The sequence below is a fragment of the Vigna radiata genome, chromosome 7, assembly GCF_000741045.1.
Source record: "Vigna radiata var. radiata cultivar VC1973A chromosome 7, Vradiata_ver6, whole genome shotgun sequence".
Classification (NCBI taxonomy): Eukaryota; Viridiplantae; Streptophyta; class Magnoliopsida; order Fabales; family Fabaceae; genus Vigna; species Vigna radiata.
In genome coordinates, this window is record NC_028357.1 from 16962091 (window position 1) to 16987041 (window position 24951).

At 29.6% G+C, this 24951-nt stretch overlaps 1 protein-coding gene across 1 annotated transcript; it reads right to left on the bottom strand.

Moving 5' to 3' along the window:
* Nucleotides 1-18893: 18893 nt before the first annotated feature.
* Nucleotides 18894-19548, bottom strand: LOC106766131 (protein TAPETUM DETERMINANT 1-like). Its single transcript, XM_014650888.2, has 2 exons — nucleotides 19488-19548; nucleotides 18894-19259 (listed from the first exon to the last, which is right to left on the bottom strand). Exons 1-2 carry the CDS (start codon nucleotides 19546-19548, stop codon nucleotides 18949-18951), a joined length of 372 nt encoding a protein of 123 aa, XP_014506374.1. The 3' UTR covers nucleotides 18894-18948.
* Between the last annotated feature and the right edge of the window lie 5403 nt (nucleotides 19549-24951).

Below are 24951 nucleotides of genomic sequence, written 5' to 3' on the forward strand. Positions count from 1 at the left end.
ATAGCTCAAACTCAAATATTTATTATAAACCATTGTTCTGGAAAAATTTTCTGAATTTCAGGTGTGGTTTTATTCGAAAAATAAAATATTTATTAAAAAAAATACCCAATAGACGTCTGTTAATGCAAAACTGACGTCTATAGATGTTAGTCAGTGCACAAAACGACGTCCAATAAGTTACAGTGGACAAAACGTTCCTGAGCGTACAAACGTCTCTTTTGTTTACGACTGACGGCTACGTTAGCATCTATTGTGGCTATGCCTGACGTTTATTTCCACGTCGTCTGTGTACACAGCCGGCGTCTATATAGACGTCTGTGATAACCTGACTGATGTAAAGTTAACGTCACCCGAATAGACGTCGGTTCAATAAGTGACGTCAAAAGCCCAAAATAATCGACGTTAAATAGCGCTTTTCCACTAGTGTTATCTCACTTTTCTCCAGGAGTTTTCATCTTCTATTTGTTTGGTTGAAGAATTGAGACTATAGGTTTTATCTTGATGACGAACTCTTTAATTTTGACCGATCAGTTTTTTAGACAGAGTAAGTGTATTTTTTACTCCTCTTTTAGTATTTTTGTTTTTCTTGTGTGTGAGTTTATTATGGATGCATGTGATATTTGAGTCTTCTATAAGACTCTTTGCTTATCAGTGATCATAATGTTGTACTTTGATCGTGTTTCTATGGTTCTTAAGAGCATATAGGACTTTTTGTTTTTGTAGAACTATTTTAGGCTTTCTATATCTTTTATGTATAAATTTGTGTATAGTTTATATCGTTGTTGTATATTTGTATTTAATTGAAATTGATTTTCAATAGCTCACCATTGTATGTATTTGTTGTGTGATGACCTGGTATGACCACACAAGCATATACAAAAACAAGTATAAGAGTTACATCTGAAGTACCATAAAGATTTTATTTTGAACTTTCATTTGTAAATATTTGTATTAGGTTTATAATATAGTGAATAATCTCTTTTCGGAGTGTTACACCCATTCTTCACGATTTTACAAAACGATTTCATGATAACATGTATTAGTTAATTAATGATAAAAACATGACTCATAACATATTATATTTTGGATACACTTTCTATTTAATAGTACAAATTAATCAATGAATAATATGTTTTACTTAAATCGATCATACCTTACTGAAGAAAGTTAAAAATGTTAGGTTTGTATGCGCTCTATGCGTAATGACGTAGTATGATATGAAGATAATTGTAGGTAGGAATAGCATCAGAGGACTATAAAGATTTTATTTTATAAATAAATATATATATATATATATATATATATATATATATATATATATATATATATAATGTTTAAAAAAATTTTTATAAATATTCATACATTACATAGACCTATTTATGTTTATAATATTATGGNATCAGAGGACTATAAAGATTTTATTTTATAAATATATATATATATATATATATATATATATATATATATATATATATATATATATAATGTTTAAAATATATTTTTAAATATATCATACGTTACATAGACCTATTTATGTTTATAATATTATGGATATTATATTAAATTTGTAATATAATGGATATATTCTCTTTTTAAGTGTTACACAAGTTATTTATAATTTTACAAACCTTTCATGACAATACGTATTAATTTAATTCTAACTATGGTTTTGTAATATACTATGTAAGAATTAACTAAAAAAAATAGTAAGTAACATGTTCCAACAAGATTCATTTAACATTATTAACTTAAAGTGATTAACTAATATTTTAAGATATATTTATTAGTGTAATTATCATATATTAACATAATATATGACTAAATCTCGATAGTTTATTTATGTAATACTATCTTTTAATATCATATATAAATAAAATATATAGTTAATTAAGTAAAATATTACGTTATTGTTAAACTACAAATTGCTATATTTATTGATATTATTTGATATTCTCTTTATATTATTAGTTTTACTAGAGCTGTCAAAACGGGTAACCTGGCTCGACCCGGTCCGGCTTACCACGGGTTGGTCACTTAGTGAGCCAACCCAACTCGGCTTATTTATTAGCGAACCAGAAAAAATTGAACCTGGCTCGACCCACCTCAGGTTGGTGGGTAAACGGGTTGGCTTACTGATCCACTTCATTACAATTTTTTTAAATAAAAAAATTTACAAACTTTGTATAATTCAAATTTAAACAAATTTCCCTCCCAAATTTCACTTCCAACTTGGATGTTTAATTAATTTTGAAAATATGGAACTTAAATAATTTATTCAAGCAAAAAAAAATAAAAAAATCTTTTTTTTATAAAATTAAAACTAAATTTTAATAAAATAAAATTAGGTAAGCGGGTTGGTGGGCGAACCCAGCCCACCACAGGTTCAACCCACATGAGCCGGGTTTAAATGAGCCGGATTGAAATCTGACTCGCATAAAAAAATATATTTTTTTCAAACAAAACCTAGCTCGAACCCGTGACGGACAGGGTTGGCCCGCGGGTTGTGATCCATTTTGACAGCTCTAAGTTTTACCAACAAACCTCATATATAATATTTTTGCAACATATTAACCTAAATCTCTATTTATTTTTGTCTTTTATTTAAAGTGACATGAATTTCAAAGTGTTATCCGTGAGTCAGATAGTGTAATACCCAAACCCAACCCGATTATAAACGGATATTAAAATATCCTCTATCCGCAGGTTGCGGATGGTAAATATCCGCGGATACAAACTATCTACTGCGGATTTTATCGTAAATATTTGGGAGCGCGAATTTTCTTGTCATTCCTACTTTACTTTTATCTTACTTCTACATATTTGAAAATATAAAGCTTTGTTTAATTTATAAAAAAACTAACGCTTTGATCCATTAAAAAACTCATTTTAAAATTGCGTCAGAATAATCAATTATATTACTTGTGATAATTATTTCATTAAAGAGTCGTGGTCCTTGAAAAAAAACAAAAGAACGATCAAAATCTCCTTTAACTCAAATTTTGTTTATGAATTGAAAATAAAATGGTTGTATTTTACAATGTGTTAGTGTATTTTGGTTATTTGTCATAATTTCTTAAAGATTTAATAAAATATCCATTAGCAATATAAATAATTTTCTGAATTTATCAAAATATTAGCATGATTCTTAATACGAAAAAGTGAGAAGTCATCATATCATTATATAGACTTTCAAAAATAAAATTATAACTTTCAAAAGAACAAGTTGAAAGGCAAAATACTCTACAATCATTACCTATTACTACTATTATTATTAATCATTTCACTTATTTTGGAAAACTTTTATGAACAAGTAGTATGAGAAGTGAGAGGCAGGAGTATAAAAGGAGGATTCCAAGCATAGGAGAAGCTAACAGTAGCAAAACCCTTCAAAGGATGACCATTGATAAGGAGACAAGAGTCTCCTTCAAGAGCAAGAATTGATGGACTAACAACTTCTGTTGTCTGAAACCCTCGGCATGACAACCTTATTTGGCTTTGTGTGCAATTACAGTTGTTTTTCACAACTACATTCCACTCAGGCATTCCTAGTATTGTTCTCCCACTTCTTGTTGATGCAATGTTGATGTTGTTCAAGTTACAATAACTGGACCCTGCAAAATTTATGCAACAAGCATATGCATAAAGAGAGAATAATGGTGATATAAAAAAACACACAATCTATTGATTTTCTCTTTTATTCAATGTGCATTATGTATGAATTTCAAAGAAAGTTGGAGTTTTAGGGTCACAATGACATACCCAATCACCCTCTAGTTGTAATGATGATAAAAAGACAAACAAAATTCATGAAATATATTAAATGACTTAAAAAAATATACCTTTCATTACAAAACTAAGAATGAGAATGGAAATGAGGTACGTAAAGGTTGTCCTCATTCTTGGTGAGTGACTTGCACACATAACAATAATAAATCCTTGAAATAAGATAGTTTCATGTGTTTTATGTTGTCCATATTTAAAGAAGTTTTGATGGACATCAAAATATAAACATTAATTCTCCATAATTATATATATCAATTGAAAATTTAATATAGTTGAAAATTATAAATGCTAAAAAAAGTGCAATTAAAATTAAAATAATATATAATATTAATTATATGTTTTATTACTTTTATTGTTGCTGCAACTCTCCACACTCTTATGAGATGCAATTAATGTAATGCAAATATTCCATGATTATAAATATCATTTGAAAAATTGATATTAATGCAATTAATTTTGAAATGATAAATGTAATTAATGTAATAAAAATATGTGCATTTAAACTTAAAATAATTAATAAAATCAATTATACATATTTAGTATTACTTGTTTTGTTTTTGTATTCCTATCAAGTAGCATTAGTATTGATGAGATGATTCAATATGATTTGACAATTCAAGTTTGTAATGATTAGACGACTAATACTAGCGCATTTTTTATGTTAACATTTTAATCATTTTTTTAGTTTTAAATATTTATAACTTGTTTATTTTATGTATTAAAAGAAACGAACAAGTTGCAATGTTAAAAATGCTTCTAGATAATCAAATCAAAACAAAAATATTCAATAAATAAATTATATATCTTGAAATCAAAATTCTTTAGATTGTCAACAATCATTTTTATTTCTGAGTATAGATATATTTTGTTTACACTGATATAAGACTAACTTGTATACATAAATATTTATTTTTCATGATAAAAAAATCTCCGAAAATCTCAAACTAAAAAAATACAAATATAGAAAGTGTTATAGATACATACTAAAATTTTCTCAATATTTTTTAAGAATTTATATGCGATGTATTGCGTAATTATCTTTAAAATATAATAAAAAAAATATCAAAATTTTTCAAAAATCTCAAAATTAGCAATTTAAAAAGTGGAAAAGGATAAACCTAAGATTTTTCTTAGAAGGAAAGAGAAAAAGAGAGTTATTTTTTGTGTGCATCATGAAATGAATGAGATACTCTATTTACAAAGCTAAAAGGAAAACATTGTCTCCACTAATAGAGAAAAATTCTCTTTGTAAAGACCTTAAAAATTATAGGACTATTGGGTCTTAGTTTGACAAGCCAGGCCCATTGACCCAAGGACACTTGAACCTTGGGAGGGGTTCTTTCCTTGCAAGTCAGATTTCATTTCACAGATTCTTCTCTCTCTATAACAGAAACCTTGTCCTAACTCAAGTGCTCTGACTTCTCTCTAGGTTTCCAACCATTTTCACCGATTGAATATTAATTTGGTGACATTTCCTTGCTCCTGGAGTCTAGAGCTACAGAACCATCCGATTGGTTTCGTGTTTCATCGGGTAAGTAGATTTCCCCCTTTCCCTTCACTGTTTTGATATCTAGGGCATGCAACTTTACAGGTTGCTTGCTACTAGCATACTTTTCCTTGTGTTTTCTGCCAAATCAAACTCTGAGGACATTACTCTATCGCCAGTTTAGTGATCGTAGGTTCTGTGAGTCCGACACTGTGAGGGTACTTCTAGGGCATGTACTGTGAGCTGTGTTGAGCACTAAAAAGGTAAGGGGAGCTAACTATATAGATAAATATATTGCTTATTGATTGGTATTTTGATTGATGGGAATATATGTTGAATTGGTTTGTGTAATGGTTGATCTAAAAATATGCTGCTTTTGTAAATGTAAGATGATATGCCCTGGAATATTAAGCATGAACCTGTGGATTTGGTATTGTATGTGTTGGCTTGTTTTGAATGGATGGGATGTTGGAAATCGACATGCTAAACATGTTGTGGTTACTGGAAATTTGATTGTACTGAGGATTTGATGAAGGGTATCGGCTGTGTAGAATTTTAGGATCTGTGAGGGGAAGTGAAGTACTGGCTAGGGGAAATTGAGGTTTAAGAACACTGTAGTGCCACTAGGATAATTTAAATAAGTCAATTGAACCTATTGGGAACCTTCTTTGTTGGTAGGATAGAGGGAACCTAAAAACCAGAGCCGCACATCCCTGATCATAGAGCAGCCCTAGCTTGGTCCAGTCAGTTGTGACTAGTCATATGTGTTGGTGCCGAAGGTGAGTCTGATGCGTCAGACATCTGTTTCCCTCTCTGGTGACCAATTGGGGTGTAAGAATGATTGGGAAGAGTAGGGTCACTAGGATAGTTAGATGACCAGTAGAGAAATTGGGTGGTATTTTGGGTTGGTTGAGGGGAAGTAAGAGAGTGATTTTGAGAAACTAGTGTGTTGGCTAAGTTTGGTCTGTATTGGTAGTTTAGGTAAGTAAATTGTGACTTGTGAGAATCATAAAACTGAACTAAAACCCATTAAAAATGGTAGAAGTAAGTTGGAGCCCCTAGGTCCTAAGAATTGACATCTTAGAGTTGAATTCAAGTCTAGATCAGCTTAGAATCACTATAGGAATAGTTTAAACTGGTTAAACATGTTTCATGTCAATATTAGTGTTACAAAATTTAAATTGATCAATTGGATATGTCTAAGATGTAGCAAAACCAGAAAAAAATCAGGTTGTTGCCAAAAACTGATAAGAATAATCGATTATCTCACTTGATAATCGATTATTCTAGTCAGAAAGTCATATTTTCTTCAAAGATCTCGTAAATAATCGATTATCACATGTAATAATCAATTATCATATGTAATAATCGATTATTGTCATCGAAAAATTATCCAGAACAGTTTTGGGTGGTTTTCAGGGTTTTGGGTATCATTTTTGGACGTTTCTTAGGTCGTTTTGGGGGTTTTGGACCCTTCTGAAACTGTTGGTGATGATTTCAAAGTTGTTTTCTTTGTCTAAGTATGAGTTTGATGGGTTTTGTGTTGTTTAGTAGTTTTTTTGGGTCTGTTATTGTTTGGAAATTAATGTGTAATGATTGCAATGTAAATTATGATTGAGGTGATGTGGTTAACTTGAAAGTATATGATCATAAAGGTTATGAATTGGTGTTAAGTGTGGCAAGCATGGTTCATGGACGTAATTCCATGATCTTCAAGGCGAGGATTCATGGTGGTGCCTTTAGTGTTTTAAAATGAAAGTAGGGACTCGGCCTTGGGGGTCATCTTGACGCTCCAATGGTCAATCATGCTCACTTAGAGAGATTGAACCATGTGGTGACGTCTTATTTTATATAAAAGATTGTTTTCTTTATCATATAAGATGACGTCTTATTATATATATATATGCATGACGTATATTATTGAGATGTCACACTCTTTACTTAAGAAAAAAATCCATAATTATAAATATTAAGTATAATATTAATATAAAAGCAACTAATTTTAAAATAATAAATACAATTCATGTAACAAAAATAATTGCAATTAAACTTAAAATAATAAATAAAATAAATATATTTATCTTTTATTTTTAGTGTTACTAGAACCGTCTACACTCTTATGTGATGTTGTTAATGTAATATCAAGACACTCCTTTGTGAAACATCTGAGATAAAGATGTTGATGTGTTTTGGTGAAGAATAATCAATTTAATCAGTTTTGGTGAAGACTTCAAAGGTCATGTCTTCTACAACTATAATAGTAGAGATTAAGCTAACAAACATGAAATAACATTTTAATATAATATTATAATATTTAATCTATTAACATCACTTAAAACTTAAAATTATATATTAGGCTGTTTTAATTTATTAAAATGAGTTTGTAATATATTATAATAGGACAAACCAAAATTAAATTTTGTTCTTATGTGTTAATAAACTAACATGACATTTTTATTAGAAAAGAATTTACGGCTTTGTCAAACTAAGAAGTGAATTGGTTTAAAAAATACATTTATTAAAGGAATTCATTCATTTAATTTTTTTTTCAATTCAAAAAAACATAATTTTGAGAATCTTTTTTATAAAAAGAAAGTAATGAAATGGGAGATATAAAGAAAGATAAAGAACACCTAAGAATTTATATGGATTTGGATTCAAACAAATTTACATCTATTTTATGCTTTTTCTCCATTGAAAAATGGATTTCATTACCAACAAAACGTATCTATAATGCAAGATAACAATTACAAACAATAAATACAAATTAATTCCTAACCCACTCAAGAAGATATTACATCGAAAAGTATCAAGTCTATATAGACTCTTGAACCATTTTAATTGATTTATCCTATTAAAATATCCTTTAATGTATAGATTCATGTATGGTTTATATGAATGTGTATATTGTGTTTGATTGGAATTGATTTTCAATAATTTATCCTCATATTTGTGTTTTTTATGTGATGACATATTATGAATGTACCAGCAAACATAAAGATAGGTATAGGAAAAACTTTTAGAGGACTAAAAAGATTTCATTTTGAACTTATTTTATTAACTTTTGCATGTATGTATGTTTACTACATGTTTAATTTGTATTTTGGGATATGTATATATAGAAACATGTTAAGTTTATGGTATAATGGAGACTTTATGAAGAGAGAAAATTAGAATACTAAAAAAAACACTAAACACTTTATTAGTCAACTCAACTTGAGAGAACAAGATAATAGAGTATATATACAACTAAAGGAATTGATTATAACAAAAGAACCCTTCCTAATACCCCTCTCAAGATAACGTGTATCTTAATAAGGCCCATCTTGGACACATTTTCATGGAAAGGTGTGGGATGTAGATACTTTGTAAACATGTTTGGAAGTTGATGTTTTAGTGGAACATGAGAGATAATAGTGAGGCAAGAACGGAAAAACTTTTTTTAACAATTTTTTTACAACGTATATGTGATGTTTTATGATTGGTTCGTTTTAAATATTTTTTAAAAAATAAATTTAAACAGACCAATAAAATAATGAGACATGTTCTGTTGTAAAAAAGTTGTTAACATATTACGATTCTTCCATAACTTTGTTTCGAACGAAGTGACAACTACTTCTATATGTTTGCTTCCTTCATAAAATAGGGATTCTTGGCTAATGGAATTGTAAACTAATTATCGCATAACACAGGAGAAGACATGGGCATGGAAAATGCTAGATCATCAGTAATATATTACCATTGTAATTCACATGCCAATGTGCCTAAAGCCTTGTATTTAGCTTTTGTGGAGACTGTAATTTACTTATTAGACTTCAATGGTATTAAGTAATGACCAATGACCATAGAATATGCAATAGCCTGTTATAAAGTTTTTTCTGGTAGTACAAGTGGCCAATCTGAATAAGAAAAGCCTGAAGTTTGTGAGTATTATTTAATATTATATATATATATATATATATATATATATATATATATATATATATATATATATATATATATNTATTATATATATATATATATATATATATATATATATATATATATATATATATATATATATATATATATGTGTGTGTGTGTGTGTGTGTTTGGTATGTATGTGTATGTGTTTGTAACTTTTTATATTTTAGAACAACTTTCTCATTAATAAATGATAAATACGTTTTGTTAAATCTCTTTTAACCTAAAAATATTTGTTTAAATAATTGAACATAAATGTAAATTTTAGAGGAATTACATATTATCCACCTTCATTTTAATAAAATATTATTAAAAAAATTTAAAGGATAAAAGCATAACTAAATGCTGATTGAGATAAAATAATACTATATTATTTAATATTATAAAACGCTATTTTTAATTAAGTTTTTTTATTAAAATGCATAGATAATTGTGAATCGTGGAAAAATAAAATACATAGAGTTTGAATTTTCATTCTACTACTATTATTAAATATATCGAATTTTATTCTTCTATTTTAAAGGTAGACTATACAAATGTATTTTAGATTATATAGAATGATTTTGAATAAAAGTAAATCATATTAAATATAAATGACGTATAAATATTTTGAGAGCAACAATCTTTATATTTTTGCGAATATATGGTATTTTAAGAATTCAATCACTCGGTGCTGGATTTCACAGTATTAATTAGATATATTTGAATGACTTATAATCCGAATTCACTTTTAAAAAGAAAGCAAATATATAATTAATTAACTTTTTTGTAATAAAGTATGTATAAATTAAAAATAAAAGCAAAGAAATTTATACGAGAGTATTCTTTATAATTAATCAATGTATAACCTAATTTCAATTTATAAAAAAGATTTTTATTTTTACTTAATATAAAAATATTTATGAAGAAAATATTTAAACATGTCCCTTATATTATTTATCAAATAAAGTTATGATATTTATAGTTAAAATCTGGTCCTCTTTATTTTTCACAGATATTTACATATATATAATTAACTTGTTTTAGTATTTCATTGTTTTACATAACTATAATTATAGAGCAAATAGAATCAATCGTGAAAGTTTGAAAAAAAAAAGTTAAAACAATCCAATTTTAAAAATATTTCATTAACAATATAAATAATATTCTGAATTTATAAAATGATTAAAATCATTCATAATATAAAGAAGTGCAGAATCATTTTAAAATTCTGTAGAATTAAATTTAAAAAGAAAAAAAAATACAAGCATCACTCTGAAAAGAACTATAGTTGAAGGGATGAAAAGCAAAATATCCCACAATTATTACCAACTATTACTATTAGTTTTAATCCAATGACTTTCTTGAGAAACCTTTATGAGCAAGTAGTATGAGAAGTGAGAGGCCTGAGAAAATAAGGAGGATCCCAAGCATAGGAGAAGCTAACACTAGCAAAACCCTTCAAAGGACGGCCATTGATAAGGAGACAAGAGTCTCCTTCAAGAGCAAGAATTGATGGACTAACAACTTCTGTAGTTTGAAATCCTTGGCATTGCAATGTTATTTGGCTTTGTGTGCAATTACAGTTGTTTTTCACAACTACATTCCACTCAGGCTTTCCTAGTATTATTTTCCCAGTTCTTGTTGATTCAATGTTGATGTTGTTCAAGTTACAATAACTGGACCCTGCAAAATTTATGCAAAAAGCACATGTATAAAGAGAAATAATAATGGTAATATAAAAAACATATAATCTCTTGATTTTCTCTTTTATTCAATGTGCGTTATGTATGAATTTTAAAGAAAGTTGGAGTTTTGGGGTCACAATGACATACCCAATCACTTTCTATTGAGCTGTCAAAACGGGTCATCCGACTCGACTCGCCATGGATTGATCACTTAGTAAGTCAATCCAAACCCGGCTGACTCATTTATTAGCGAGTCAGAAAAATTCAAACTCGGCCCGACATCAACCCAACCCAGCTCATTTATTAGCGAGTAAGAAAAATTCAAATCCGGTCCAACCCAGCATGGGTTGGTGAGTAAACAGGTTGGCTTACTGGCTCACATAATTACAAATTTTTCTAAATAAAAAAAATTACAAACTTCTATAATTCAAATCTAAACAAATTTCATTCTCAAAATTCACTCCCAACATGTGTGTTTAATTAATTTTGAAAATAAGAAACTTAAATAATTTTTTCAAGCAAAAAAATAATAATAAATATTGTTTTATAAAATTAAATTTTAATAAAATAAAATTAGGTAAGTAGGTTGGTGGATCCGCATGAGACGGGTTTAAATGGGTTGGGTTGAAATCTGACCCTTATAAAAATAAATACAATTTTTTCAAACCCAATCCGGCTCGAACCTGTGGTGGACCAGATTGGCTTGCGGATTGTGACCTATTTTGACATCTCTAACCCTCTAGTTGTGGTGATGATAAAAAAACAAGGAAAATTCGTGAAATGTATTAAATGACACAAAAAAAAATGTACCTTTCATTACAAAACTAAGAATGAGAATGGAAACGAGGTACGTAAAGGTTGTCGTCATTCTTGGTGAGTGATTTGTAGTACTCTTGTTCTCTAATGAAACAATAACAAATCCTTAGAAGATTGTTTCATGTGTTTTATGTTGCTCGTATATATAGAGCTTTGATTGGCTTCAAAATATAAATATTAATTATCCCTAATTATAAATATAAATTGAAAATATAATATAAATGCAACTAATTTTAAAATAGTAAATATAATTCATGTAACAAAAATAAGTGCAATTAAACTTAAAATAGTAAATAAAATAAATATATGTATCTTTTATTTTTATTGTTACCACAACCGCCACACTCTTATGTATAACTATTTTTATGAATTAAAAGATAGGAACAAGTTGCAATGTTAAAATTGTTTCAAGATAATCAAATCAAAATCAAAGGATTTAATAAGTAAATTATGTATTTTGAAATTGAAATTTCTTTGAATTATCAATGGTCAATTTAAATCTATATAGAAATATTTTGTTTGCACTGAATTTGCATATAGAAATATTTTGTTTTCATGATCAAAGAATTTGAAGAATAATCTGAATATTGTTATGAAGATTTAACCACAACTTTCCTTTATGAAGAAGGAAGATATTAAGGGAAATCAAATGCTTTGTTTTGAGCATTTGAACGATCATATGCTCTGAAAATCTCAAACTAAAAAAATGCAAATATAGAAAGTTATATAAAAACTGATAAAAAATAATAAAAATCATAAACTATGATTTCCTTAGTGTCCTTAAGGAAGATTGTTTCATGTCTCTTATGTTACTCATATTTATAAAGTATTTATTGGCATCATAATATAAATATAAATATTAATTATCCATATTTCATATAGTTTATGTTGCTCATACTTATAAAACACTAATAGCTTTTATAATAGCTTTTATAAAGTTATTAGAATCATTATCAATAAGATAAGTATAAAAGTTATTACCAAACGAGGTTTTTTTCTTCTGTATTCTACTTTTTCGTAAATCTTCAAAAAAAGCATCATTATTATCATCATCAATAGGTGGAGATGTTTCCCTAACCTTTAAAGGAAACATATATGTTCAAAAAATTCAACATTTTTTGTCTCTATTATAGAATTTCTCTCAAGTATATCACTTTTAAGAACCAGAAACCTATAGACAACAGTATGTTTAGCATAGCCTAAGAACATGCAATCAGAGGTTTTAGAACATATTTTCCTTTTCTTAGGATCGAGTAACATCACCTTAGCTAGGCACCCCACACTTTTAGATATTTAAGGTTAGGTTGATAACCACTCCACAGTTCATAGGAAGTTTCACCAGTTTTCTTATGAGGTATTCTATTTTGTAAAACCCACGTAGTAAGTAGGGCTTCTTCCCAAAGTTTATCAGGTGCATGAGAACTAATAAGCATGACATTCATTCTTTTCTTAAAAGTTCTATTTTTTTTCTCTTAGCTATTACATTAGACTCAGGTGAATATGGTGGGGTTAGTTCATGGATAATACCTTCTTTAACACAAAATTCATTTAATAATGCATATTCATCACCTATATATATATATGATCTAATACTCTTAATTTTGTTATTTAATTGATTTTCTACTTCTTCTTTGTTGGTTAAAAACACATAAAAAACTTCATCTTTATATTTGATTAAGTACACTTTGGTGTATCTAGAATAATTATATATAAAGATCACAAAATAATACATGGTTTGCTTTAAATCAACTAGATCAATATGAATTAACACTAACAATTCATGATTAACATTATATAAGACAACATGTTTCCTTTGTTATTTTAGATTATACACATATATCACATTTACTACTCTGTTTATCATGCATATTAATTAATCTTAATCATTGTAATTTCAAAACATATGAAGAATTCACATGTCTTAATCTAGCATGTAGCATATCATATGAATCAACAATATAAGTAGAAGAAGAAGATTCACTAATATTCTTAAAATGTTAAGTACAAAGAGACCTTGATCACAATATCCCTCCCCACAAAAACATTATATTTTGTCATTACAATCTTGTCAGACTTGAATGATACTTTAACCCCCACTTTTTCGAATAGTGCCAAATAGATTAAATCATCTCTGATTGATGACATATGTAGCACATCACTCAAGACCAAATTCTTTCCAAATGTGAGCTTGAGAAGAACTTTCCCTTTTCCCAAAACATGAGTGGTCATGGCATTATTGAGGTAAACGTGTTGTTCCCCATCCCCTACACTAGTGTAAAAGGTAAAGGCACTTCTGTTTGCACAGATATGCTTTGTAGCACCAGAGTCTACCACCCACTTGCTCACCTTGGTCATCAGATTTACTTGAGAAATGACAGCAGCAATAATGTCATATCTTTATGGTATATATACCCTAGGAGGATTCCCGTTTCTTACTTCACGCCTATATTGTGGTGCATGATGGTCCGACTTTCAACATACAAAGCAATTTCATTTCTTCTTAAAGGCGGGGTTAAATTCGTTAGGATGAGATTTTCAAAAGTTATTTTTCTTATTATGATTAAGTTTGTGTTTGTACCTTTCTGGACTGTTTGCTTTTGTAGACAATGCTTTGGCCCTTGCAACATCATACTCTTTCTTGATGGTATCTTCAATAATTATGTACTTTCCTTCAATCATTTCCTAGCGATAATAATTCCCAATAATACTCCATTTCCTAACGACATCTTCAATAGTGTATTTGAGAATCAACGAATGCCAAATGTCTTTCACCACCTTATATGAATAGTACACATCAAACAAATCGTTAGAAAGTGCACTAAGTAAAGTATTTCGACATACTTTGTTTGCATGAAATTTGGTTGGCCCCTTGGTCGGTCCTACTCACCCCCTCCCAGCAATGCTCTGTCCATCCCCATGATCATTGTCCTTCGAGGGAGTCATAATTAAAGGTAACGAGTGTTGAGCAGACTACTCTGGTCGAGCATCAGCATGCTTCGCCTAGAGCGCGGCTATCTCAGCCTCATGTTTTCGCTACATCTCTTGCATCTGCGCCTGCATCCCCGGGATCAACTCCACCGGGTCCTGTTGGTCTCCCATATTTCTCGTGGTCACCCTTGGGTTTCTTCGTTCATTCTCAAGACCCACGGTGAGCGCCAAAATGTTTCCAGATATGTGGTTGAGAACTCTATCTTCACACTTTAAACTGATCACTTATGCTACCTTCACGTCACTTCGTTCTCAGTCTTGCTTACTCTTCCTTCTGCAAAGTCCATATTCGAGCGGTGGGTATCGACTAAAGGCATTCCTTCGCTCGAGTTACTGTTTAGTTACCAATCGATTATCACAGTTATGTCTTACATGTCTAATAAATGTAATCACCTACCTTTTTACCTTACGTCTATATTTATAGGTTTTGAAGTAGACTTCTGATTAAGGCTTACCGAATTGCAATCCAATGTCATCTAGGTATACTTTTACCTTATTAATCAAAAGATGAAATCCTTATACCGAATGATAACAAAATTAATTTATGACGGTTCGTTTTACCTAATTATGAGATTTTCGAATTTAACTTTCTATGTAGTTGACCGACCGAGAGACATAACCAGTTGGTCTGAACTACAATATGGTTTTGTATCATTATACATTTTAGAATAACTTTCTTATTAATAAATGATAAATACGTTTTCTTAAATCTCTCTTTACCTAAAACTATTTCTTTAAATAATTGAAGAAGAAAGATTAAAAATGTTATTTAGAAAGGAATTACAAATTATCCCCCTTCATTTTAATAAAATATTATAAAAAATAATTTAAACGCTAAAAACATGATTAAATGTTAATTAAGATAAAGATAAATGATGATATACGTTATTTTTAATTAAATTTTTTATTAAAATACATATATAATTGTTATAGCGATATATATATATATATATATGTGTATATATATATATATATATATATATATATATATATATATATATATATATATATATATATATGTGTGTGTGTGTGTGGTGTATTATATCCAATATATGGAGTTTGAATTTTCATTCTATTACTTTTATAAATTATATGAAATTTTATTCTTCTGTTTTAAAGGTAGACTCTACTAATATATTTTAGACTATATTTTAAATGAGATAATTGATTTTAATGATTACAGTTCTATAGAATCATTTTGAACAAAAGTAAATCATATTAAATATAAATGACGTATAAATATTTTGAGAGCAACAATCTTTATATTTTTGCGAATATATGGTATTTTAAGAACTCAATCATTTCACTCGGTGCTGAATTTCACAGTATTAATTAGATATATTCGAATGACTTATAATCCGAAATCAGTTTTAAAAAGAAAGCAAATATAATTAATTAACTTTTTTGTCGTATAAAATAAAGTATGTATAAATTAAAAATAAAAGCATAGAAAATTTATACGAGACTACTCTTTATAATAAATTAATGTATAAACTAATTTCAATTTATTAAAAACATTTTTATTTTTATTTAGTATAAAAATATTTATGAAGAAAATATTCAAACATTTTGTTCCTTATGTTATTATTATTTATCAAATAAAGTTATTTATACTTAAAAATCTGGTCCTCTTTATCTTTTACAGACATTTACATATATATAATTAATTATATTTAGTATTTCATTGTTTTACATAACTATAATGATAAAGCAAATAGAATCAATCGTGAAAGTTTGAAAAAGAAAAGAAGAAGTTAAAACAATACAATTTAATCATATCTCATTAAAAGTATTGAAAAGACTATCTAGATAAAATTTATAAAGGTTTTATGAATTCAACATACAATAGCTATATTTTACAGTCTACGAGGGTATTTTGGTTTTTTTTTGTCATCTGATTACTTCCTTAAAAAATTCACAAAAAATAGTTATTATTCAATTTTTAAAAATATAAATAGTTTTCAGAATTTATAAAATTATTAAAATTATTCATAATATAAAGAAGTGAAGAATATTTTAAAATTCTGTAGACTTAAATTTAAAAAGAAAAAATAATATAAGTATCACTCTTAAAAGAACTGTAGTTGAAGGGATGAAAAGCAAAATACCCCATCCCTATTATTAAGAACTACTATTAGTTTTAATCTTTTGTTTCTTTTCAGAAACCTTTATCAGAAAGTAGTATGAGAAGTGAGAGGCATGAGAAAATAAGGAGCTAGTTCTCTTTAAAAGGTAAGGAACATTTCTTGATGTTATTTTAAAGTATGATTTTAATTAGGTGTTGTTGGATGTGGTTATAAATAAAAGTTTATCTACTTTGTATGAATATGGATTTGAATGCTTTAAAAGTTAATTGATGCTTGGTGTAATGATGTATGCTTTAGAATATGATGAATATGTTTGGATGTATTTTTGATCGTGGATTTAGTGTTGGTGAAATTAATTATGTTAATTGAATTGAAATTATTGTAAAGGAATGGACAATCTTGGTTGTAGGTCACTTTTTGTCTGAAGGTTATAATGAGTGAGTTTTAGATAAACTGGTCTAAGTGGAAAAATAATGTTTTAGGTTTTGTGATATGGTCATTTGAAACTTATTTGAGTGGTGAATTAACAGAAAAGTAGTTTAGAAATGTTTGGTATACAATTGGTGTTTTGAATGGTTTTTAAGTGCAAATTGGGGGTCTTGAGTAGTGAAATTTTGATGTGAATGTTCTGAGACAATTTGGAGTGGTTGGGGTCTGTAATTGTCATTTGTGACTTGTTCAAATCCCTAAGTTGATCAATTATGAGTTAGAACTAGTGGAGTTTAATGTTGGTCTCTAAAGTGAAGTTTTGGTTAATTTTGGTTTGGAATCTTGTGATCAATCACTTTAAAATGAGTTTTGGTTGGTTTAGATATGTTTAGTTAAGTCAATTCTAGTTTAGAATACAATTTAGGAGTATTAGAAGTTGGGTAAGATGCATAAAATTGGTCAGGAGTGGTTGAGATATGCAAATTCTACAGTTTTGGTGCTACAGAATTATGCAGTCTCGCTGAGCGAGAGGTGACTAAGCAGAGCTCACTGTTCTATTTTCGTTCAGTGAGTCTTGGTGCGCTGAGAGAGTGGGTTGACAGACACTTTTTAGGCGAAAATATTATATTTTTAACTAAGTTTTTATATATTTTCTTAAAGTGTGTGCAATGTATGTGAGTGTTTGAATGATTGGTTTATACTACTTGTTGTGGAGTATGAATTGATTTGTAATATGAATTGGAAACAAGATTATATATATATGATTAGGAGAAGGATATTATGATGATGAATATGTGATTGATTTGGTGAGTGTTATTAATGGACGTAATTCCATGGTCCTCGTGGAGAGGTAAAATGGTGGTGTCCTATGGTGTTGTTTGTATGAATGGTTGGAGCTTTCTATTGGTGGTTTATCCTACCGCTGTCAATAACCATAACTCAAGTAGAGATGAATGGCTATGTCGTGGAGAGTAGCAGGATGTCTTTTAGCTTGAGAGGCTTATCTTCATTTGGTAAAAGGGCGTTTGTGGACTAACCTTGTGTGTGGTAGGGTGAAACTCATTGGCAATGGTTTTGTACAGTAGTAGAGGTCACCACAAGTGCATGAACCACCATAGTTCGACATTCATACTATATCCGGATGAGTTAAGTCTAATGATATGACATGATTATGTTATATGTTTGTTAATTGTGTAATATAATGTATAATGGAAGTTTTATTGTTTTATAATGAATTGTTTTATCACTAGCTTACCCGTGCTTTTGTGTTGTCCGTTGTATGTTGTTTTCTCTTTTGCGATGATCACCTAAATGGTGTGAGTTTAGGAAGACAATCTTTTCAGTTGTTTCAGTAAGAGGTGAGGGCAAAACAGATGAGTTGGTAGAGGGGTTTAAAAAAGTAGATCTATTATCTTTTTATAGGTCTGTTTTCATCTAAGTGATTCGATTATCATATATGTAACGTAATATTTTAGTAGTTTTATATTATTGAAATGAGATATTACATTTTGTCATATAATTAATTCCTTAAAAAATTCAGAAAAAAATAGTTATTACTTAATTTTAAAAATATTTCATTAACAATATAAATAATTTTCTTGAATTTATAAAAGAAGTACAAGCATCACTCTGAAAAGAACTATAGTTGAAGGGAGGAAAAGCAAAATACCCCACAATTATTACCAAGTACTACTGTTAGTTTTAATCCTTTGACTATGTTGAGAAACCTTTATGAGCAAGTAGTATGAGAAGTGAGAGGCCTGAGAAAATAAGGAGGATCCCAAGCATAGGAGAAGCTAACAGTAGCAAAACCCTTCAAAGGACGGCCATTGATAAGGAGACAAGAATCTCCTTGAAGAGCAAGAATTGATGGATTAACAACTTCTGTAGTCTGAAATCCTTGGCATAACAATCTTATTTGGCTTTGTGTGCAATTACAGTTGTTTTTCACAACTACATTCCACTCAGGCTTTCCTAATATTGTTCTTCCACTTCTTGTTGATGCAATGTTGATGTTGTTCAAGTTACAAAAACTGGACCCTGCAAAATTTATGCAACAAGCACATTTATAAAGAGAGAATAATAGTTATATTAAAAACATACAATCTCTTGATTTTCTCTTTTATTCAATGAGCATTATGTATGAATTTGAAAGAAAGTTGGAATTTTGATGTTACAATGACATACCCAAACACCCTCTAGTTGTAAATGATGATAAAAAGACAAGGAAAATTTATGAAATATATTATTAAATGAAATAAAATATACCTTTGGTAACAAGACTAAGAAGAAAGAGAATGGAAATGAGGCACTTGAATGTTGTCGGCATTTTGAGTGACTTGCAGATAAAACAAAATCAAATCCTTGAAATAAGATAGTTTCATATATTTTATGTTGTTCATATTTAAAGAAGTTTTGATGGACATCAAAATATAAACATTAATAGTCCATAATTATATATATTAATTGAAAATTTAATATAGTTGAAAATTATAAATACAATTAGTGTAATAAAAATAAGTGCAATTAAAATTAAAATAATAAATAATATTAATTATATGTTTTATTACTTTTATTGTTACTGCAACTCTCCACACTATTATTAGATGCAATTAATGTAATGCAAATATTCCATGATTATAAATATCATTCAAAAGTTGATATTAATGCAATTAATTTTGAAATGATAAATGTAATTAATATAATAAAAATATATGCATTTAAATTTAAAATAATTAATAAAATTAATTATACATATTTAGTATTTACTTGTTTTGTTATTTTATTCCTATCAAGTAGCATTAGTATTGATGAGATGATTCAATATAGTTAGACAATTCAACTTTACTTATTGGAGTTTTAAATGATCAGACGACAATGAGACGAGTGGCGCATTTTTTATATTAACATTTTAATTATTTTTACAGTTTTAAATATTTATAATTTGTTTATTTTATGTATTAAAAGAAACGAACAAGTTGCAATGTTAAAAATGCCTCTAGATAATCAAATCAAAATAAAAATATTTAATAAGTAAATTATATATCTTTAGATCAAAATTCTTTGAATTGTCAACTGTCATTTTTATCTATGGGTATAGATATATTTTGTTTACACTGATAAAAGACTAATTTGTATATATAAATATTTTTTTTTCATGATGAAAGAATTTTGAGAAAGAATAATCTAAAGATTGTCTTCAAGATTTAATCAGAACATTCCTGTTTTAAGAACGAAGATGTTGATTATTGTTTTCTATTTAATGTTTTTATCTTTTTTTTATGCTCATTATTATTGTCTTGTTTCTTTTTTTAATTCTGTAACATTCAAAATCAAGTGACATAATTATCGTTAACCTAGCTTTTATCTCATTATATAACAGAAGTAAATAAAGTCCTTTTTAACTAAGTTATAATTTACATCCAACTAGACGAGTCTAGTTCTATTAAGAAAAGGTGTGTGGTTTAATAGTATATGTACTATACTTCGATAATCGATCGACGGTCAGACACACTAATCAGTAAAGGTAAATATCATTAATGGTCAATTAATATGTTTAATGGCCATATTAAATGCGAATATACGTTATTTATGAGTGATTGACAAGTCATATTGCACGAGAATATGGTATTAATGGACAATTAACAGGTATTATTGAATTTGATTGTCCGATTTAGTGACTAATCAATGTGTTTGGCTACCGCAAGACCTTATAAATATATTATTCACCTTCAGGTAAAACGACCTAGATCTATCCTAATAACAATATAGACATTTGTATGAAAAATATATAATTGTGAGCTGAGACTCATCAAACCGCTCCTAACTTTAACGTCGGAATGCCTTTTGCAGGTACCTCCCCCCTCTGTCTAGAAGGAAGGCAGGTCATTCAGGCGTTCCAGGCAGCTAAAGGCAAGGAAGACATGTCAGAAAGGTTAGTATCTCGGTCCCATAAAATTTATACCGAAACAGTATAAATTAGAGTATGGCGACATATAATAAAATTTCACATACACATCTTTATATTCATTTTTCATCACTTAAAAGAGTTATATAAAATAAACTTGTTCGTTACGTAAATAGTTTTTCAAAATAAACTTGTACAAAATTTCACTATATAACATAGTCTTTAACTGCTACTTTATATTGTGAGATATCCTATACATCTATTGTTCTTTTGCTCCCGTGTATCAACACGGTCACTATAAGTAAAACCCATTTACCACAAACACAAGGATAAGTTAATCTTGGAAACAACAAACATCAAAACAAGTATAAACAATGTACATCAATCACTATGATTAATCTATTATGAAGAATACTCACATCTTTAAACATCACATTCATTTATTCATCACACACTACAACATATACTCATATCATGCTCATAAACATGCATATATGAGACTCACTTTTGGAAGATTTAGAGCATAGGAAACAAGGATTTTGCACCTATCAGAAGCACAACCATGTACAAACATGCATAAGACTTAACAATCTTACCTATGGTTTTGTTTGGCTAGAATCGGGTGAGCCACTTGCTTATTCCCCTTTTGAAAAGGTAAATTCCACATGACAAGTTATAGGAACCTTCATCAATGCTCACTGCATAATTACCTTTCTCGACATGGTACTAAGCAACTATTAAAGTTCGGATAACCCTATTATACACCCTTATCTTATACCATTTACACCACTACACTTATAGTCATCCCTAATCAAGAGACTACCTCTTACAGCCACAACATGCAACAACCCGGATACATACATTAGATTTAAGACCATTCGTCTACCCTCTACGAGACCTTTCCTAGTTATAAACTCCACATATGTGTGTATATCCCCTTATATCATTATTTTTGTTCTCCTGAGCCATCCGCTCAAGCACCTTTATAGTTTTGGCCCTATTAGGCACTGCCTAACCTCCCTGAAGATACAAACATAATAATTCTATGCATGTGTTAGATTTTGCCTCCTAATGAAAGAATCTTGATTATAGTTTCCTATCCTTAATCTTTCTTCTTCCTCAAAAGATGTACATTTTACTAGAATGACTTCTACTTTTAATCTTTTCTTAATCTTAAAATCCTAATATCCTCCTCTAAGATAGAAAGTTCAGCCTCTCTTTCAATTTTATCCTTTTCCTTTTGTTTGACTTCTTGTTGCCTCTATAGTTTGAGTGACTTGAGTTCTTGAGAAAGATATTTTAAACTGTAAATAGATTTCTCAAAGTAACTCCCACTATGTATATAAGGACATCTATATATAACTATATTTTAGTTTTAAAAGTTCTCCTATGGTGCAAGTATTAGAAGGTTTTCACAAGTTCACTACTAGGTAAGACAGGTGAGTCACTAAGACTACTTAAGTACCAAATCTTGCATAGCTAGAGCTTACCTTGCTACTTACTCCAAACCTTTCACAAAAAGGAAAGGCTCTTAAAGTGAAAAGATTGACTCAAGCAAGCAAACAAACTAGATTCTACATGGACTCTAAGCAGAAAGATATCTTTCCCAAGTCACACCTAAAAATAACCTAAAAACTAGCTAGTCAAGTTCCTATGGTAAGGCTTGTTAGCCTAAAAGCTTCCAAAACACACTCATCGACTACACAAAAATTTTTACAAGAAAGTCTCAAGCTAAGAGATGGAAAAACACCTAAGGCTCTTCTACGAAACTTAGCATAATGGCCTTTACACAAAATTATTGAACAAAAGTAATTACAAAGGAAATTAACAAAAGTCGAAACAAAGTCCTTATCCTCTCATGTATGCACTCAAAAAGCTTCTCTCCACGGATGTGTTTGCTCCTTCTTATGAGATATCCTCAAGCTTGGAGTTTCACTTGAGCTTCCACCTCCTAGGATGCTACCTCTAGAAAGTGTCACACCTTCAAAGAGAGAACCTACACCCAAAGTAACACCAAACAGAGAGAGCCAAGAAGTAAAACAAGAAAAGGTTGCAAAACACAATTTCTACCCTTCAAATATAGAATTGATTGAGACAAGACTAATGAAATTCAATTAAAGACAAGCAAGAAACAACGCTTATTTGAACAAGGCAAGAACTCAAATTTGTATCCTCTGGAAAAGCTCTAAAATGGATCTAAAACACTAAAAATACAAACTAGAATGAAAATGATTGTTTTACTCACAATTTTCGAACCAACACAAGTGATATGACTAGGAATGGCAACGGGTTGGGTTGGGCACGGATAATGTGATACTCGAACCCGACCCACATGCAAAAAATGTACCCGTTACTCGTCGGATACCCGCATAAAAAAATTCGCGGAATTTTTTCAACCCACGGATACCCGTTGGATACACGTTTTCAACCAACTAATATTTAAAAAAAATATTTTATGATTTTCTTAAAAAGGTTATTTTATACCACCTACTCCCCTGTCGCCGCTGCTTCTCTCAGACGCCACAAAACCTCATTCCCCCAAATTCCCTCTCGCAAAACCGATGCTTCTCTATTTGCTCTTCACCACCTTCAAAATCAAAACTTCTCTTGCTTTCAATACCAGGTTTGTGTCAGTGTCCTCCTTGCTGGGTACGAAACACCAATACACCCATCTCAGCAAAGCCTCAAACCTTCCCTCACAAGGGGTGTTCCAAGGTTCAGTGCATCGGAAAACTATGCAGGGGTTGAAGAAAGTTTCTACTTTGAGTTTTATTGAGGTTTTGAAAGAAAGTAATGTTGCTAAACAAGCGAGGTTTCTAAACTCCACAAGGCTACTAGGCATGCTTGGTTTGAAGGGAAGAGGCTTTGGGAAGAAGTGGAGAGTCTGATGAAAATCAAGAATGTGACAAGGTTCAAGGCTGAAAAACCTTTCTGATTCTTGTTAGCATTCAATTTGTTTATCTAGTTCTGAACTGAAGGGGAGAAAAGGAGTCACGGTGATGATGCTTCCTTGTGGGTTGACATTAGGGTCTCATGTTACTGTCGTGGAGAACCCTCGTTTGGCTCACTAGGAGGATGATCCCGATGATGGTGTTGGATTTTTTGTTGTTTGATGTTGATAGCGTGCTGATGGGTGAAGGCTATCTTTGGGAGATCACTTTTTCAGCAAAGAGAACCGGCTAGAGGAAACCCTAATTCTGTGATGGCAAGGAGAGTGAATGAGAAAAAAAATGAGATCTAGGGTTTGCTTGAGAGAGAGTAAGTAAGAAAATTGAGATAAAATTGTAATTTTATTTTTTAAACAGGTAACGGATACCCGTGGGTACGGATAGTGTGATATCCATACCCGACCCGTTAACAAACGGGTATTAAAATACCTCCTACCCGCGGGTACTTCCTACCTGCAGGTATTAAATACCCGAAGCAGATTTTACCCGCGGATATCCACGGGTACGGGTTTTTTTGTCATTCCTAGACATGACTCACAATTTGAGGAAGCCGAAACATAGAAGTGAGAAGTAATATCAAAGCTCATAGTAATTACCAAGAATTGAGAGCTATAGCTACCAATTTCAACTTCTTCCACTCATTTTCTATTTATGTTTCTTTTTGTTTGTCTCTTTTTTTATCTTGTTTTTCGTTTGATATGTTTTTTCCTAAATCAAAATCTCATCAAATCAATTGTAACACATTGAATTTAATAGAAGCAAGCAAGAAGTTTAGGATACATGAAAAAATAGAGAAGGAATCCTAACTCTCAACGGAAAGAAGTCTGGAGTAATCTCAACAAAGGTTCATTACTATGATTAAGAGTGAAATACAAGG

What these genes read in the sequence shown, in the direction of transcription:
- LOC106766131 (XM_014650888.2), bottom strand. Translation starts at nt 19,548, where the DNA reads ATGCCGACAACATTCAAGTGCCTCATTTCCATTCTCTTTCTTCTTAGT. An exon ending in TCTTAGTCTTGTTACCAAAG is followed by an intron (nt 19,260 to 19,487) that starts GTATATTTTATT and finishes TAAATTTTGCAG; the next exon opens with GGTCCAGTTTTTGTAACTTG.